Here is a 17324-nt window from a genome sequence, read left to right on the forward strand (position 1 = left end):
TCCTTCCTCTTCTGCCCTGCATCAGAGACAGTGCACAGCTGGGCCTTATATAACTGGGTTTTGAGCAGCACTAGTCTCAAGACTGCTATAAGATCCTGGCTTCTCCCTCTAAGCCCCAATTAACATTTCTGCCCAGCTGTCCTGACCTAAAGCTGGACTAAGGATTGGGACGGTTTACAGCTTGATCTAACTACTGTGCTCCCTGCAAGATTGCTGCCTACCATGAAGCCCTGTCTCATCTTCACTCTCCTGAGCACAGCTGGTGAGCGGTTGGCCTTGGCCTCCTGGAGAGGGATGGGGTGGTGCACAGGAGAATGGTGGGGGTCGGTCAGAAGGGGAAGCAGGCAGCCACAACTGAAGGGACCAGAAGGGGCAGACATTTCCTTCAATTAGCTGTTGAAGGAAACAAAAGGATCTGCTCCCTCTGCTGGCCTATCCCATCAGGGTGCTCTAACAGTCCCTCTGAGGCCTGTGAACCTATTGGGATGAATTGCTGTCATGCCCCACTCTCTCCTGAGACACAAGTTTGTGACTCCTTAGACTGCCACGTTTCCTGGCCAGCCATGCTGCCCTCTGGCAAGGCAGCTGGACCCAGAGGAGTGGTCAGGGAAGACAGGTGGGCTGGATGGACTGGAAGCCATATGGCCCTGCCCCTAGCCTTTCCATCCCTCTCACTGCCAAAGTCAGGTGGTATGTAAATGTGACTTCCATGCTTCGTTGGCAAAAGTTAATTAAAAATAATGTTTTGGGAAAAAAAAGGTTTGAAAGCAATAATTCATGCCCCCCCCCCTCATTTTTGTAATACACCACACTGCCAATCAGGGTTTCTGATGAGCCCATAAGCTAGTTTCACAGAATTTTAATATATTTCCATCTCAAGCAAAGACATGTCAATGTCCCTACTGTGTATAGCTTGGGTGACATGTGTGATTTCCTCTGACTTTTAAAAAGATCTTCAAAATAATTTGAAGTCCCTGGCATTTGAAAACATTAGGTCAGAAAAAAACTACCGTAGCCAACTCTTGCCTTTCATCCTGTTTGACTCTTTCCACCTGTGATCCCCATCAATTCCTTAGGAGTCGTTCTGGCCAGAGATTCTAAAGATGATGACCTAAACTTACCAGAAGATTTTACTATTCCTTACATGGTCTACCTGCAGTCCAGCCCAGAGCCCTGTGTGGGGTCTCTCATTCACCCTGAGTGGGTACTGACAGCTGCCCACTGCTCCTCACCGTAAGTATCCCTTTATTCTTGGGAGCTGGCAGGGACCTATTTAAACAAAAGCAGGCCTGGTGGGGCATAGCATCCTAGCAAGTCTTAATGACATCTGAAGGGAACTAGAAGACTCGAGAAGAGAGAAGATCTCCTTCCTAATAGGAAAAATATATCCATTTGGGTGGTTTAAGAGGAGATCAATAGGAATGTGTCAGGAGACTCTCTCAAGGAGTATAAATAATATTCATTCATTCAACATATTATTGGGCATTTACTATATTCTAGGAACTGTTTAATGCACTGAGAAAAGAGTAAGGGAACAAGATGGAAATAAGTTTTCTCTCATGAAGCTTGCATTCCAGTAGAGGATATAAGCCAAAACAAAAAGCACCCAAAAATAAAACACAAAGAGAGTGGCAAGCTGCAATGAATAGGAATGAAACCAGGGATCTGCTTTAGTTAGGGTGGTCATGTCAGGCCTCTTTGAGGAGATGAGACCAACAGGAAAGGAAGAAGGCAGCTGAGTGTATAAAGCCTGGGGAACATTCCAGGCAGAGGGGACAGTGTACGTAGGGTCCCTAAAGTAGTAAAGATATTTGGGTATTTAGCAAGCTCAAAGAGCAGTGTGGACTGTAGTGAGTAGGCGAATATTCCGAGGATGAGTTGAAGAGTCAAGCAGAAGCCACAGGATGGAGGTAATAAGAGAAGGACAAGGAAGTACCGCATAAAATCCTGCTCTCCCTTGTAAACCGGTGTCCCTGCTGTGACTGCATGAGAACGTGCTGTGTGATTGGGACCTATTTAGGAGTCTACAAGGCTCATTTCAAACTCAGAGCTCTCAACCACCTGGTCACTCAAGACCATTTATTCAAACAGCCTGCTCTGCCCATGATAAGAAATACAAAGGACAGACAGCTCGTCCTCTTCAAGAATGGGAATTGGAAAATTTGATGTTCAATTTCTCAGCCAGATCTAATGCATGAACTGATTTGGGTAGGAAATGGCATTTATATCTGTGTCATGACTAGACTCCTGGTGATGGAAGTAGATATGTTTGAATGTGTCCAGGAAATAGAATGGAAAATCAAAAATGGGAGTCCTAATAGACTACAAGCCTTGGGGATCAATGATAAAGAAGCCAGCACATCGTAAATGTAGTGACATGGGCTTGAGAGAAGCTAGGAGGGATCTAAAAATATCCAGAAACGAAGGGTACAATGCACTTGCTCAAGAGCTGCCAGAGACAACGTAGTGCAGGCCCATCTCTATTACCTGTCCGTTCAGATCTTCCAAGTCTTAATAACAATAATAAAACTAGACTGTATCGAGTATGTTCTAGGTGGCAGATACATGTCAGGTTTTATACATACACTGACTCTAGCCCCTAATACAACAACCCCAGAAACTATTAGGACTTTTTGACAAACCAAAGCAGATCACTTCAGTTCTCAGGTCTGAGAGAAAAAAATTAAGATTATTGGGAAGGTAACTCCTGACATTTGTTGCCATTCTGACCTTTTGTGACCCTGCTCTTCCCCACCTCTCTATCTTTCTTCCAAAGCCTTAAAATCCGCCTGGGAGTTTATCAACCTAGCATCAGAAATAAGAAAGAGCAGATACGGAACTACTCATTGATTATCCCTGCCCCTGAGTTCAAAGCCCAGTCTCTGGAGAATGACCTGATGCTGATAAAACTGTCCAAGGCCGCTGTACTCAACAACTACGTGGGGACCATAGCCATATCTATGGAGCCCTTAACATTTAATGATTCCTGCTTTATCCCAACCTGGACTTGGAATCAATTCAAAAATCGTAAGTGTGTGGCTCTGTGTTCTTCATCTTGAGGAACGTTTTGGAGCTGGGAAAATGTAAAGGGATACACTTGAAGGGAACAGTTGCCATGAGGTAATGTTCTTGATCCTACTGGGATTATTGCCAGGACCTTATCCTTCCAAGATTAGAAAGCAAGAGATATAACTCAAAGAGACGGCTACAGGGCAGCCAATCTGATATCAATGAGTGGAGCAGTCAGTAACTGTTATACCTCTAGGACATTCAAGACACAAGTCCAGGGAACTGAATTCAGATAATGGTGGGGGAACTAGGAGTTCTCACTCTAAAAACAGTATCAAGGCATCCTATGGGATGGTGGTTTACTGTCTCACTGACAGCTGCTGGAAGTCCACCAAGCAATTCATCCAACAGCAGCAGGAAAACCAAAAACAGAACATATGGTGAAGGTGACAGAGGACATTTCCCACCCCCTGCCACAGACAACCCAACATATGTTGATGGTGATTCATTCAAGTGGACCCCGAGAAATGAGGGTAGCTGAGGGAGTTCTTCTACCCAAGAATGCAACTCTTACACCTACTACTTTGCCCGAGAGTCCCCCCTCAGAGGTGGACACCAGAGCATGCCCAGGGGGGTGATTATGACATGCTGTTGGTGTCTCTCTGACCTGACCTACCTCTGAGATAAATTGCCATGGCCCCTGTTGCAGGCACACCTGCCTCCAGCCTCTGAGCTCTGATTGGCATGGGCAGAGAAACTGGTCTTTGCAAGAGCATGTCTTACCGAGGGCACTGATGAAAAAAAGTTGCTTTCTTATGCAGTTGTTGGTCGTTGGTGGGTCTTGACTTAATGTGGCTGCTAATAATCCATCATGCTCTCTTTAGGGATTATCAGAGGATGATGGGGCCACCTCGCAATATCTGAAATGAAATGATAAAGCTAAATTTATTGCTGGTTATAGTAGGGAAAAGCAATGCTGAACAGACACCAGTCTCACTGAGCAGAGTGGAGTACTGGCCCTTAACAGGATTTGGGGGGAAGCTTTTTTTTTTTTTTTAATAGAGATTGGAGGACTTTCAGAGGCTTAAGGGGGTCGACATCTGTAGAGGCATGGCTGTTGTTCATTGCTTGGCACTTTGAGGTATGTTTATTGCAAGAGGTCTGATTGGCTGACTTTAAAAAGTGACATTTATGGTCTTGATGAAGCTGTGTTCACTGAGGCAATTGTCACGACATTAATCAGGTTTCGACTGTGCACTGATGGCCACAGAACAATCCATCTGTCCTGTAAAAACAAATAAAAAGTGGGAACTTTTATATTCTCAGTATTTGGCAACTTCATTTTTAACTCAGAAGTAACATTCCTGGAAATCTAAATGAATATATTTTCCGGACAAATAGAAATTTATGATGTTTATCCTTGACTTTCAAGTCTTATTCATAGTAATTACAAAAGTAATTTATTACATCTTGCTTGAAAACAAAATAAAATCATACAAAGGTTTTATCACATGGGTTTTGCGTGTCAGAATCACAGTAACAAACTAATTTTGTAAGCTCTTTGGTGCAAGACTTTGAATATTTATTAGGAATTCAATATTTCAAGGGCTTGGTTACTTTCACCTAGCTTATTCTACACATTTCAATTCAACTCCCATAAAAACTTAAAACTGAATATAACTCACCTCTCTTTTTTTCTAACTTGACACTTTCTGTTTTAGGACATTAGGTTGGATATACTTCAGAAAAATTCTGCTCTGTAAGCAACACTAGGCTTAATTTGAGCTACCTCTAGTCACTTTTTGGTTCCTTCTTCCTTGCCACTCCCCACTAGAGACTAGAATTATATAACCCCTTGATTAGAAACTTTGCATCCCGAGGTTAACAGTAGAGTAACAATTGCAGAGGGAGATAAACACTATGACTTGTAAGGGGGAAATATATATGCAAAATATATATATGCATACTTATACACACACACACACACATACATTTTTAAACAATCTGTTTCATTAAAAAAGCAGCTTTAGACACATTAAAATAGTTTTTCTCCCTTTATGATTAAATATAAAGAGGTTGAAGTAGACGCCAAAAATAAAGGGTTTTTTAGAGACACTGGTTTTGTGTCTGTGTGTTTTCATGGTCCTTTATAATCTTCTTGTGGATTTTCAAAGGGTTTCTAAATTAGGAATAAGAAAGGAAGAAGGACAGATCTGATGTCTGATGTAAGGAGAACGTCATGCTCTAAATCTGCTGCTCTGACATAGATAGAGTTAAGAAACCCTAAGAAGGTTGGAATGTGTTTACAAAGAGGAAGTGATCACAAGAGTGTGATAAACAGGGAAACCGTGGACTTCATTTGTCTTTTTTTCCCCCCATAGTTAGTGACCCTGACATCCTGACTTGGATAAACCAACATTCTCATCCCTTCAGTGACTGCAGGAATATGATAGGAGAGAGAATGGCAGTAAACATCATGTGTGTGGGACAACCTTTAAGCATCATATCTAAAACCAAGGTATCTTTCTTTTCTTGAGACAGAACGATAGCAAGAGGTCGGTGAAAAGGAGAGGTGATTGTAGAAAATCAAATGGTGCTTATCCAAAAGGCCAAGAGTCCCTCTTTTCTCCCCCCAGGTCTTTGGATTGGTCATTAATTCCCCTTCCCTCATTTTACAGTTCTGAGTAGAACTGTTTGTCTTTTCTCCCCCTGCTTGCACTCAGCTTGGGCTCAAGCTCGAACAAGAGAGGTGAGATCTAAAAAATATATAAAAATAAATGTAATAAAAAGAGAGAGGTGAGATCTAGGTGGATGTGAAGACAGGATTGTTACCTTTCAAGAAAAATGAGTCTAGTCCTTTAGATGCCCCTGTGACTATAATAATGCCATATCTTAGGATTTATTCTTTTTCCATGAGGGCCAATTAACATTGACCTCCTGTTCCCTCTCTCTAGCCAGAAGTTTCAGCTGCTCCAGCTATCTGTGGTGGGAGGCTACATGGAATCCTATCCTGGGACAAAGGAAGTGTCACCCTGGGAAGTGAAGGGTTTTTCACAGAAGTTCATCCCTATGCAAGATGGATCATGAAAACCATTACTACCCACTGAGGGTATCCGCTTCTTTGTCCCTCAGTGCAACATCTTCATGATTTCTATACTGAATTCACAACTCTCTCAATCTTTCTTGTTCTTGGACAGAATCCAAATAAGAAAACATTCAGTAAAAAAAAAAGTGGCACTAAGAATTCAAACTGTGACCCTGATCTTTTTATATGTAAACTGCAAGCATGATGAGAAATGTAGCAGCAAACCGGCCATGTGTTCATTCCTTCAAAAAGTATTGAGCTATCAGCTGCTTAGCAGACATTGCATATGCGAGGGATACCTGAGAAAATATGACCTGCACTTGGCCATCAAGCAGCCAATTATATAACACTTTATGACTACTGTTACAGTGGAGGTGAGCAATAAATTTCAGGAGAGAAGAGAAAAAAACATTCCGGGTGTCAGAGCCCGGGGATACTTCACCAAATAGGCAGACAAATTAAGGGAGAATATCGTAAAGCTGAGGAGACAGTTAAGTAAAAGTCAGAAAAGCACAAAAATGTGGCATATTCTGGAGAAAATATATATGCAATAAATAATACTGGAAGGTAGAAAGTAAATGGTCAGTAGAGGAGGAGGCCAGGCGTGATAAAAGATTATTATTTATAGGTGAGCAAGGGTTAGATAGTAAAGGACCTGATCTGTTGGGTGAAGAAATTTAGATTTTTAATCTTGTTGGAATCAGAGGGGTGTCATTAAAACCTCTGCAGTAGAACATCACCAAATTCTTGAATTGGGAGATACCAAAGAAGCAGAACCTATACAGTTTACATGTATTGACTATGAGTAGAAAGAGAAAGAGAAGTGTCTGGAATAATGCCCAAGTCAGAAACTAGGGTAGATTGGGTAGATGGTCGTTCACAAACATAATATGCAGAGAACCTATGTTTTCATGTGTAAAGGATCAGAGCACAGTCATGGGTAGGAGAGATGCAGTGTGTTATATTTGAGATCCTTGAAGGACACAGAGGTGGTCATGTCTAGCAGACAGCTGGAGACAAAGATCTGGGTCTTAGATAATGTCTGGGCAGTGACAACAGAGGGGTTGTATGGTTATGAGTGGTAGCCACAGACTTCAGGAGAGTTCTGTGCTACTGGGAAGAGCTCTGAGCAATGCTCAGTCCTTCTCTTGCATTGGCCTAGAGTGGGGAGATACAGAGCATTTTAGACCCATTGGCCAAGACACCTAAAAATACAGAATTGAGAGGATTCCAAGTCACCCAAAAGCAGGAATCCAGAGTAAGAGGCCATGGAGTTACAAACAGAGGAGGAACAGTGTGATATGACATCATCTGTTAAAAAGGGAAGGAGGAACAGAGGGGGTCAGTGAGATGAGAGAGAACAATGGCACGGAAGGAAAAGACTCTACAAAGAGTGAAGTGGTTTGGCATTCACTGCATCACATGAGAGAGGTGGCGAATCCATGCAACTGTAGAGATTGCAGGGGAGGAGAGGAGGGTTGATTCTGGGGCATTGATATACTCTGCTTTTCCTCCTCTACCAAAGCCAAAAAAAAGAAAAAAAAGAAAAAAAGCTGGGTATGACTAAGTCCATAGCTTATCCTGACACATAAAAAAAGAATCGAATCCTCAAATTTGGATACTAAGGCCATTTAATTCAAATATGCTTCTTTTTTCTTATAATCCTTGGCCATCCAAAGCACAAGCCCCTCTGTTTGCCTGTCTTCTCCAGCAGCCCGGGTCCTAGTTTCTCCCTGCTTCCTGTGTGTGATTCACTGCCCAACATCCCCTGCCCCCTTTACTGAATCACATTTAGATCATTCCAGAGTTTTGGGTTTTTTTTTTTAAGATTTTATTTATTTATTTATTTATTTATTTTTTATTTTATTTATTTATTAATGAGAGACACACAGAGAGAGGCAGAGACACAGGCAGAGGGAGAAGTAGGCCCCATGCAGGGAGCCTGACGTGGGACTTGATCCTGGGTCTCCAGGATCACGCCCTGGGCCAAAGGCAGGCGCTCAACTGCTGAGCCACCCAGGGATCCTCATTCCAGAGTTTTTAATAAAACACTCATCTGATCATTTCTTATAACTCTTAAATTATGTCTTCAACACGTCCTAGAAATCCTACATGTCCCAAGTCACTGTCTGTACAGTTCTCCATAAAGGCCACCTCAAGCATTCTCCTCTCTCCTCTGGCCTTCAGTGCTTCGTCTGCAGTGGATGACATCTGGTCCGCGAGTACCTGGAGGCTGAAACCGTCAGCTATAACTTCATTAATTCCCACCTCCCTCCCTGCAAACATACTTAGTGCTTTTCTTCCTCATTCTTTTCCTGGGAGCAGGACCCTGCTGTCTACAGCTTCTATCTCCACTGTGATGTGGATCACCTCTCCTCTGACTTCCTCATTGACCTGCTTTTTGAGCTTCTCTACTACTTTACATTTTTCCACTTCCCCTATCGACTTCTTCCTGTCACCACTGAAGCAGGATAAAGCCTGTTCCGCCTAACATTGGAGCCCAAGGATATGCTTCCTGGATCTGCTCTCTGGTTGCCTCCTGGGTCTTCTTTGTAGGCACCTCCTACTTAACAATTCCCAAATGATCTGTTCTGTAGGATTCTCCTCAGTCTGTCTTAAAATTCTTTTGCTCTCTCTTTTGAGTCCTCATTCATCCTTCCAGAAGCTTTCCCCCTATCTCTTCATTTGGTTAACTTTTACTCATGCTTTAAGCTTCAAACATCACTTCCTCAAGGAGGTCTTCTTCTGTCCCTTACATTAGGGTCCTGACTATGCATGTTTCTACCTCCCTTTCCTTCTCCTGTTTTGACATTCCTGATGGCAAGTCTTCTTACACCTATTTCCCCTGCTGGTCTTTATAATCTGTGAGGGCAAGATTTTCATCTCCCTTACCACAAAATCATCAATATCTAATAAAGTGCTAGCACACGGTATGCATTTGTATTGGTTTTCCACTGCTGCATAAAACATTGCCACAAATTGAACAGCTTAAAACAACACGTATTATTTCACACTTCCTGTGAATCAGGAGTCCAATCATGACCTATGCGGGTCCTCTGCTCAGGGTCTAGCAAGGCTTTAAGGTAAGAATTTGCTTCTAAGCGTATTCAAGTTGTGGGCACAATTCATTTCCTTCTGATACCAGATGCTCGCTTTTTGCTGGCTCCCCGCTGAAAGCTGCCCTCGGGTCCTCGAGGCTATCCCTAGTGCAGTGTGGTCATCCATACATGGTTCTTTGCCACATAGGCTTCCTCAGTGTGGCTGCCTACATCCCCAAGCCAGTGGGAAGAATCTGTCTTGTGCATGCTAGCAAGGTGGATGTGTGTGTGTGTGTGTGTGTGTGTGTGTGTACATACTGCAACATGTATTCAAGCTATGTATTAACATGATTATAAGAATGACATCCCATAATTTTGCCATATTCTATAAGTTCAAAGTTCAAAGGAAGTCAGGGTATGTCTTGGGCTTAGGGTCTGTCCAAAATCTTCAATAGAATTTCATCAAATAATACATTTAATGGATCCTTATCTCCCACACAATAAAGACTTATGCAAGTCTTATATGTGCAAGGCTTATATAATAAGGCTTTTCATTATATAATTTCTGTTTATCTTTCTACCTGGTTCTTAACACTTCCACTGTAATACGTGGTTGCTGTTCTACAAACACACCATGTTGTTTCATATATCTATGCATTTACAGAAGCCTTTCTCTCTTTTTGAATTATTTTTTTCTCTTTTTCTCTCTTTTTTTTATGCCAGACAACCTCTTTCCCCTTCTCTAAGACCAAGGTAAAGTATAACTTTTTGGATGTGCCTTCCTTACACACAATAAGACTGAAATAGACTGAAGTATTTTTAACCTTGTGTTCTAAGGCACATCCCTCAATTTTAATACATTTTTCTCCCACATTAAGAAATAAAACAAATGAGCATAGGAAAAAAGGAGAGAGAGAGAGAGAGAGAGAGAGAGAGAGAGAGGCAAACCAAGAAGCAGACTCAACTACAGAAAACAAGCTGGTGGTTGCAGAGGGGAAGGGATGGGGGAATGGGTGAAATAGGTGATGGGGATTAAGGAGGGCACTTGGTGTGATGAGCACCAGTGGTGTGTGGAGGTATTGAATCAGTATATTGTACTCCTGAAACTAATATTATACTGTATAGTAACTAACTAAAAATTTAAAATGTTCTCCCACATGTTAGTATGAAAAATTTTAAACATGCAACAAGGCTGAAAGAATTTTACAGTGTACACCTGTAGCTCCATTACCTGGATTCCATCACCGAGTAATCTATTTTTTAAATTCATATCTTGCATTGATGTGGTATATTTGTTATAGCTGATGAATCAACACTGTTAGTAACTAAAGTCCATAGTTTATGTTAGGGTTTGCTCTTTATGTTATGTAGTATTAGGGATTTGGACAAAGGCATAATGTCATGTATCCGTGACATTGACATGATAATTATAGTACCATGAATAATTTCACTTATAATAATACAGAATAATTTCACTTCTCTAAAATTGATAACCTGTTCATCCCTGTCCCCACTCCCCAAACTCTGACACCACTCATCTTCTTATTGTCTCTATAGGTTGCTTTTTGAGCATCTCTACTACTTTATATTGTCATTCTAGGTCTATGTCTATATTGTCTAGGTATGTCTGTGTCTATATATGTCTATATTGTCTGCCTCCTTATATTGCCTCGTCTACTACTTTAAAATGTCATTCACTGGCACCATACAATAATTGATATTTTTCGGCTTCAATGCTTAGTCATATGTATTTAAGGATTCTCTATGTCAGGGAATCCTTGGATGGCTCAGCGGTTTAGTGCCGCCTTCATCCCAGGGCGTGATCCTGGAGTCCCAGGATCGAATCCCACGTCGGGCTCCCTGCATGGAGCCTGCTTCTCCCTCTGCCTGTATCTCTGCCTCTCTCTCTCGCTCTCGCTCTCTCTCTCATGAATAAATAAATAAAATCTTAAGAAAAAGGATTCTCTATGTCTTTCATCTTTTTTTCCTTTCATCTCTTGATAGCTTAATTTTTAAAAAATCATTGAATAATACCTATTCCAGTGTGAATGTACCACACTTTGTTTACTATTTATTTATTTAAGGACATCTTGGTTGCTGCCAAAGTTTGGTAGTTATGACTAAAGCTGTTGTAATTATTCATCTGTAAGATTTTGTGGACATAAATTTTCAATTCATTCAGGTCATACCCAGGAGCGCGATTGCTGCCTCATATGGTAAGATTATGTTTAGCTTTGTAAGAAATCACCAAACCATCTCGCAAAGTGGCTGCACATTTTGTATCCCTATCAGCAACAAATGAAAATTCTTGTTATTTTACAACCTCACCAACATTTGGTGTCCTGTGCCTCAAACTTTAGCCATTCCACTAGGTGTGTAGTGGTATCTCATTTTTGCTTTAATTTGTCATTCCTTATTGTATGTTGATAATCTTTTCATATGCTATTTGCCATCTGTACACCCTCGTGTTGTTATGGACTGAACTGTGTCCTCCCAAAATTCATATGTTGAAGCCCCAAGCCCCAAAGTGACTGTATTTGGAGACAGGTCCTATAAGGAAATAATTTTGGGGAAATGAGGCCATTAGGATGGGGTGCTATTTTGATAGGATTAGTGTCCTTATAAAAAGAGACACCAGAGAGCTGACTCTTTTTCTCTGTACACATAAATACAGAGGAAGGGCCACATAAGGACACAGTGGTCTACAAGCCAGGAAGAAAGCTTTCACCAGAAACTGAATTTTCTGGCACCTTAATCATGGACTTCTAGCTTCCAGAACTGTGAGAAAATAAATGTCTGTTGTTTAAGCCCTGGAGTCTGTGGTATTTTGTTATGGCAGCCTGAGCAGATGGATGCATTTGGGAAGGTACCTGCTCAGAACCCACTTCTTAATTGGGTTGTCATGTTCTTGTTGTTGAGTTTAAAGATTTCCTTATATATTTTGGATCCAGATCATTTAATGGACAATGTGTTTTGCAAATATTTCCACTGAGACAGTGATAGAGGTAGAATTTTAGCTCTGACTACCTTGTTTTAAAATCGCCTACTTAGGAACCTATCATCCCCCCTAGTCTATGGACTCTCTGAAGGCAGAGCAGTGTGTTCACATTTAGGCGTCCTCTATAGTGAGCACAGAGCCTTGCACAAGTCAGACATATAATATAGATCATAAGCTGGCTGGTTGAATAAATGAGTGGGTAAATAGTGACATGAAAGGAAAAGCTGATATAACTCAAGGAGGAGGTCAGGGTCAGGCAGAAGGGTCAGGCCAGCACCAGAAGGCTGGGTTATGGTGGCTGGAGACAAATGTCTGTGTCACACAATCAGGGGATAGCATCACACAGATGGGAGGGGTCCCTGTCCTGAAGGTAGTAGTATAGAAAAGGGCCTGATTTCAGAGTTTGACAAAAGGTAGACCAGAGAGGAGGGGGCTGTGGAAACACTGTAAGCTCCAACATCTCTCAGATTAGGTATGTTTTTCCCCTGAAAAAGGAAAGCAAAATGCTGAATTCCAGATCCATTCTCTACTGTGTCAGGGGCCAAATCACCTGATCTCCATTCTTGTCCTTCTGATACCTGACACCATCCTCTCTTCTGACCTATAGATACCTCTCCTGGAACTGAATCCTGCCACTGAAAGAATTCAGATATTTTTGTTTTCAACTCTAGAACCCTTTCTTGCTATATATTACTCAGTGTTTTTCTAACCTTCCTCTCCATACTTTCTAGAGACCCTGAACTGAACTTCATCCTTTGAAAAGGCTTTTGATATCAATATGAAGTTTATCCTCTTCTGGGCTGTTTTGAACCTATCTGGTGAGTATCTTCACATTTTTCTCTTTCCTTGCCAAAGAGAAATCCTGGAGGAATCTTGAAAGATAGACAGACACAGACAGGAGGCACATTCCGGACTACAAGTGTAGAACTGGCTCTCCCTCACCACTGTCATGATCTCCACCAGCTTTCCACCTGTGACACTGCCTGCCTGCCCCGTCTCAGCTTGATTGCTTGTATGGTCTTTGAGGAGGCATGTACACCGAAACCCTAATACCAAACCCACTCCTGAGAAAGACTGTGACCCGACTCTGGGCCCTTCTAGAAGAGGACTGTTGTGGGCACAAGGGAATGAGAAGTGGAGGCAGGTGTTGAAAGCAGAGGTTCAACTAATGGACACAGCAAAGCATTCAATGGTTTTTGGTCTTGTCCTGGCAGGTTTCAGTTACTCAAGCAAAAACCTTAGAGGCATTCATGAAATCTCTTTCTCTCACACCCCACATTCAATCTGTTTGGAAAATTTTTTTGGTTCTATCTTCTAAATATATCCCAAATCCAATCACATCTCACCACCTCCACTGCTCACGATGGCCAAGCCATCATCTTTTGCTTGGATTACCACATGAATCCTCTAACAGGTCTCTCTGCTTTCTACTCCTACACTCAGTATTTCTCCACAAGGAAATGACCATCAGTGCCTTACACAAAACCCTAATATGGCTTCACAGTCCTTCAGAAGAAAGTCCATAACCTTATGATGCTCTACAAAGCCCTGCATCACTGCTTTGACCTCCATCCTTTCCTGCCCTTCTCCCTCTCACCTGCCACCTCAGCCACACTGGCCTTTGTGATGCTCCTAAACAAGTCTTAGGACTCTTGCTTCAGCTATTTCCTCCACCTGAAACCCAGTTCCCCAGATATCTGATGGTCTAACTCTCCTATCTTCATTTAAGTTGTCATCTCTCATTCTATCTACATGGTCTACCTATACTAAGGTGTAATATTGCAGAATTCCCCACCACACACACACACACACACACACACACATCCATCCGGTACTGTCTTTTCCTCTTTCCCTGTTCTACTGTTTTTCCCACAGTACCAATCATCATCTAATACACTAGATTATTTACTTATGTATTGTGTCTACTGTTATGGAATGTCTTCTCTCATCAGAATGTATGAGAGCAGGGCTATTTCTCTGCGTAGTTCCCTATAAAGCCCAAGCCACCTATAAGAAAGCCTGGCACATATGAAGTGCTCATACTTACTTGTCAAATGAGTAAATTATCTCCCTCTCCTCAGATTCCGTGAGCAGGTAGTCTGTTCTTTAAATCACTCTTATATTGTTTTTCCCTGCATTGCTGTAGAGAATAAGGAGTGAGACTAGTAAAAGCAGTCTTAAAAAGGTAAAAGCATTAAGTTCCTCATGAGTAGATTTAACATATGTTCCCTGAATTGTAGAAGGTATTTAAGAACATTTGTATTTTAATCTGAAAAATATTTAGTGACAACAAAATGAAAAACACCTTTATCTGTTGAAATTGAGATGTTTCTATCATTTTCTTCATGTTTTTAGAACAAACTAAGCCAGTTTGCAAATTCAGCTTACAGATAAAGGTATTAGAGAGAAAGGTAGGGGAACTTGAGCATATTAAATAATTTTCCTTGTTTTTTTCTAGTGATCCCTGCAAAAATCTCAGAATTTCCTGTCTATGTTTCTCTTTCCAGTTGCTCTGGCCTATGATCCAGATTACCAACATGGCACTGCTCCCCCCTACCTGGTCTACTTGAAATCTGATTACTTGCCCTGTGTTGGGGCTCTGGTCCACCCCCTTTGGGTGATCACAGCTGCACATTGCAACTTACCGTGAGTAATAAGCCCCCAGTGCTACTTTGTACTTTAGGTTCTCAGATTGGGCATAGACTCAGATCCCTGCCTGGCTCCATTCTCTAATGAAGTGGGATTAGGGAGGCCTTCTGAGGGTGTTCATTGGTAGAGAAAAAAGCCTATAGGAAGGGGCTAAAAGAGGCCCATGGGAATGGATACATTATCTCTGTCAAGTCTTCTCTCAAACAACTACATTGTTCCAGAAAACTTCGGGTGATGTTAGGGATTACAAATCCATCAAATCCTGATGAAAAGGATGTACAAGTTGTTGGCTATGAGAGGATGATCCATCATCCACGCTTCTCAGTTACTGCTATTGAGAATGACCTCATGTTAATCAAGCTGAGAGAAAATATTGAACTCAATGACTATGTGAAAGTGGTCAGTCTGCCTGAAGAACCTGTCCGTGAGGAAGCCATGTGCATGGTCTCCACGTGGGCCTACAATCTATGTGATGACTGTGAGTCACCTCATGATAATCTTTTCTCTCAGAGTATGACACACTCTGTCCCTTCTCTACTCTTACCTTCTGCAATTGTTTCCAAAAAAGACTTCTTTCCAACCTCTTAATTCATCCTTATTATCTCTTCCTCCTTTCCCTGTACTTCCCTGAAGGAGTCACAGATGTAGTTAGTTAAGCATTTAAATTTCTAGAAAATTTTAAAGTAATTCGTTTCATTTAATGCAGAGATGTCTCATATTTACATATAAATTCCAGGAATTTAATCTCTTTTATAAAAAGATAGACACTTGTATCATGAGAAATGGTTAGTCTGCTCATTTCCTGTTGTCCAAGCAGCCATAGTTGTGATTTCTCTCAGTGTTTGATCTCTTTTTCTTTTTAAAAATTTTTAAGAGAGTAGATCTCTCTCTCTCTCTCTTTTTAAAGATTTTGTTTATTTATTCATTCATAAGAAGCACAGAGATAGAAGCAGAGGCATAAGCAGAGGGAAAAGCAGGCTCTCTGTGCAGATCCTGATGTGGGACTAGATCCCAGGACCCTGGGATCACGCCCTGAGTTGAAGACAGATGCTCAACCACTGAGCCACCTGGAACCCTCTTTCTTTCTTTCTAGATTATTTATTTATCTATTTGACAGAGAAAGAGAGCAAACACGAGCATGGGGAGCAGCAAAGGGAGAGGGAGAAGCAGACTCCCCACTGAGCAGGGAGCCCAATGTGGGGCTGGATCCCAGGACCCTGGGATCAAGATCTGAACTGAAGGCAAATGTTTAACTGACTGAGCCACCCAGGCACCCCTCTCTTTTCCTTCCTTCCTTCCAGAAGAAGAAATATGTTGAAAAAGAAGGCAACAAAAAGAAGGAGGTTTGTTAGATACTAACTCTTAAGGAAGTTGTACATCTTTTTTGCCCTAGCCAAGGAGCCCGACTCACCACAGAGCGTGAACATATCTGTAATCTACAGGGATGAGTGCCTCGATGCCTATAAAACCCAAAGGATCCAAGAAAATATGCTGTGTCTGGGCATTGTGCCAGGAAGGAGGCTGCCCTGCAAGGTAATGTACTCTTGATGCCTAGTTTTCCCATTTTATTTCTTGTGTCTTTTGCCAGAAAGATAAGATAACCCTATTTCCCTTTTTATTCTGGCAGGAAGTCACAGCCGCCCCAGCAGTCTGCAATGGGGTACTTCAAGGAATATTGACTTTTTTAGATGGATGTGTTTTGAGAGCTGATGTTGGAATCTACACCAACATCTTTAAATACGTGTCCTGGATTAGAAATACAATCAGAGACAACTGAGCTGCCATGGCAGGAATTCTAGATCATGTGACACAACCTGTGCCTATGTCCAGCCTCACAATTAAACCTAAATAGATGCCCTGGGTTGCATCAGGCATGCCTGTCTCACTTCTACCCAACAGAGTGGGCGATTGGTACCTCCCCATACCATGACTATACATGATAATCTTCTTCCCCTTTTGATGAAGATGACAAACTCCACACCCCTTAGGCAGTTGAAGTTTATGAGGTGGGGATTGTGTTCTAACAGAGATCACAGGCTATGGGGAAAAGGCCCACTCAGGCATTTTGGGTAATAAAACCCCTATTACTTGCACTGAATTAACATGTGCTTTTGGCAAGTTACCCATGCTAGAAGGGAAAAGGAAGCCTGACAAAGAGTGAGCTAACTAGAAGCATAGGTGAGGGAAAGAAAAGGTTCTAGGAAGGAGCCTCTAAGAGGTATTGCATAGTTTCCCCTTGCCTATGTAACTATCAAGAACAGCCATAGATCTTGCTCATTCGTTTTGCGGGATTCTGGGTAGGGACTTGAGCTATGAGGGGTTAATACAAAAGTGAACTAGGGCATAGGACAAAGCAGATGAAACAGGGAGTCCGGGTCAGATTTTGCCAGCACATGCTTGCCCTTTCTCTTATGCCAGCTGCCACAGAGACTCCATTCTCTCCAACTATTACTCTTACATTTTCCTTCCTTCCTCCCTCTCTTTTCACCTCACCCCTGCAGTTCCAGTTACCACGTGAGAGTTATAATTGATAGTTACTGAGGAT

The 17324-nt window shown here is 41.9% G+C and overlaps 1 protein-coding gene across 1 annotated transcript; it reads left to right on the plus strand.

Annotated features, from left to right (window-relative positions):
- The first annotated feature begins 12908 nt into the window (after positions 1–12908).
- Positions 12909–16556, plus strand: PRSS58 (serine protease 58). The gene is made up of 5 exons (XM_025982174.1): positions 12909–12948; positions 14638–14776; positions 15001–15257; positions 16173–16312; positions 16407–16556. The coding sequence occupies exons 1-5, from the start codon at positions 12909–12911 to the stop codon at positions 16554–16556; spliced, it is 726 nt and encodes a 241-aa protein (XP_025837959.1).
- The last annotated feature ends 768 nt before the right edge of the window (positions 16557–17324 follow it).

Source organism: Vulpes vulpes, chromosome 7 (genome assembly GCF_048418805.1).
Source record: "Vulpes vulpes isolate BD-2025 chromosome 7, VulVul3, whole genome shotgun sequence".
Classification (NCBI taxonomy): Eukaryota; Metazoa; Chordata; class Mammalia; order Carnivora; family Canidae; genus Vulpes; species Vulpes vulpes.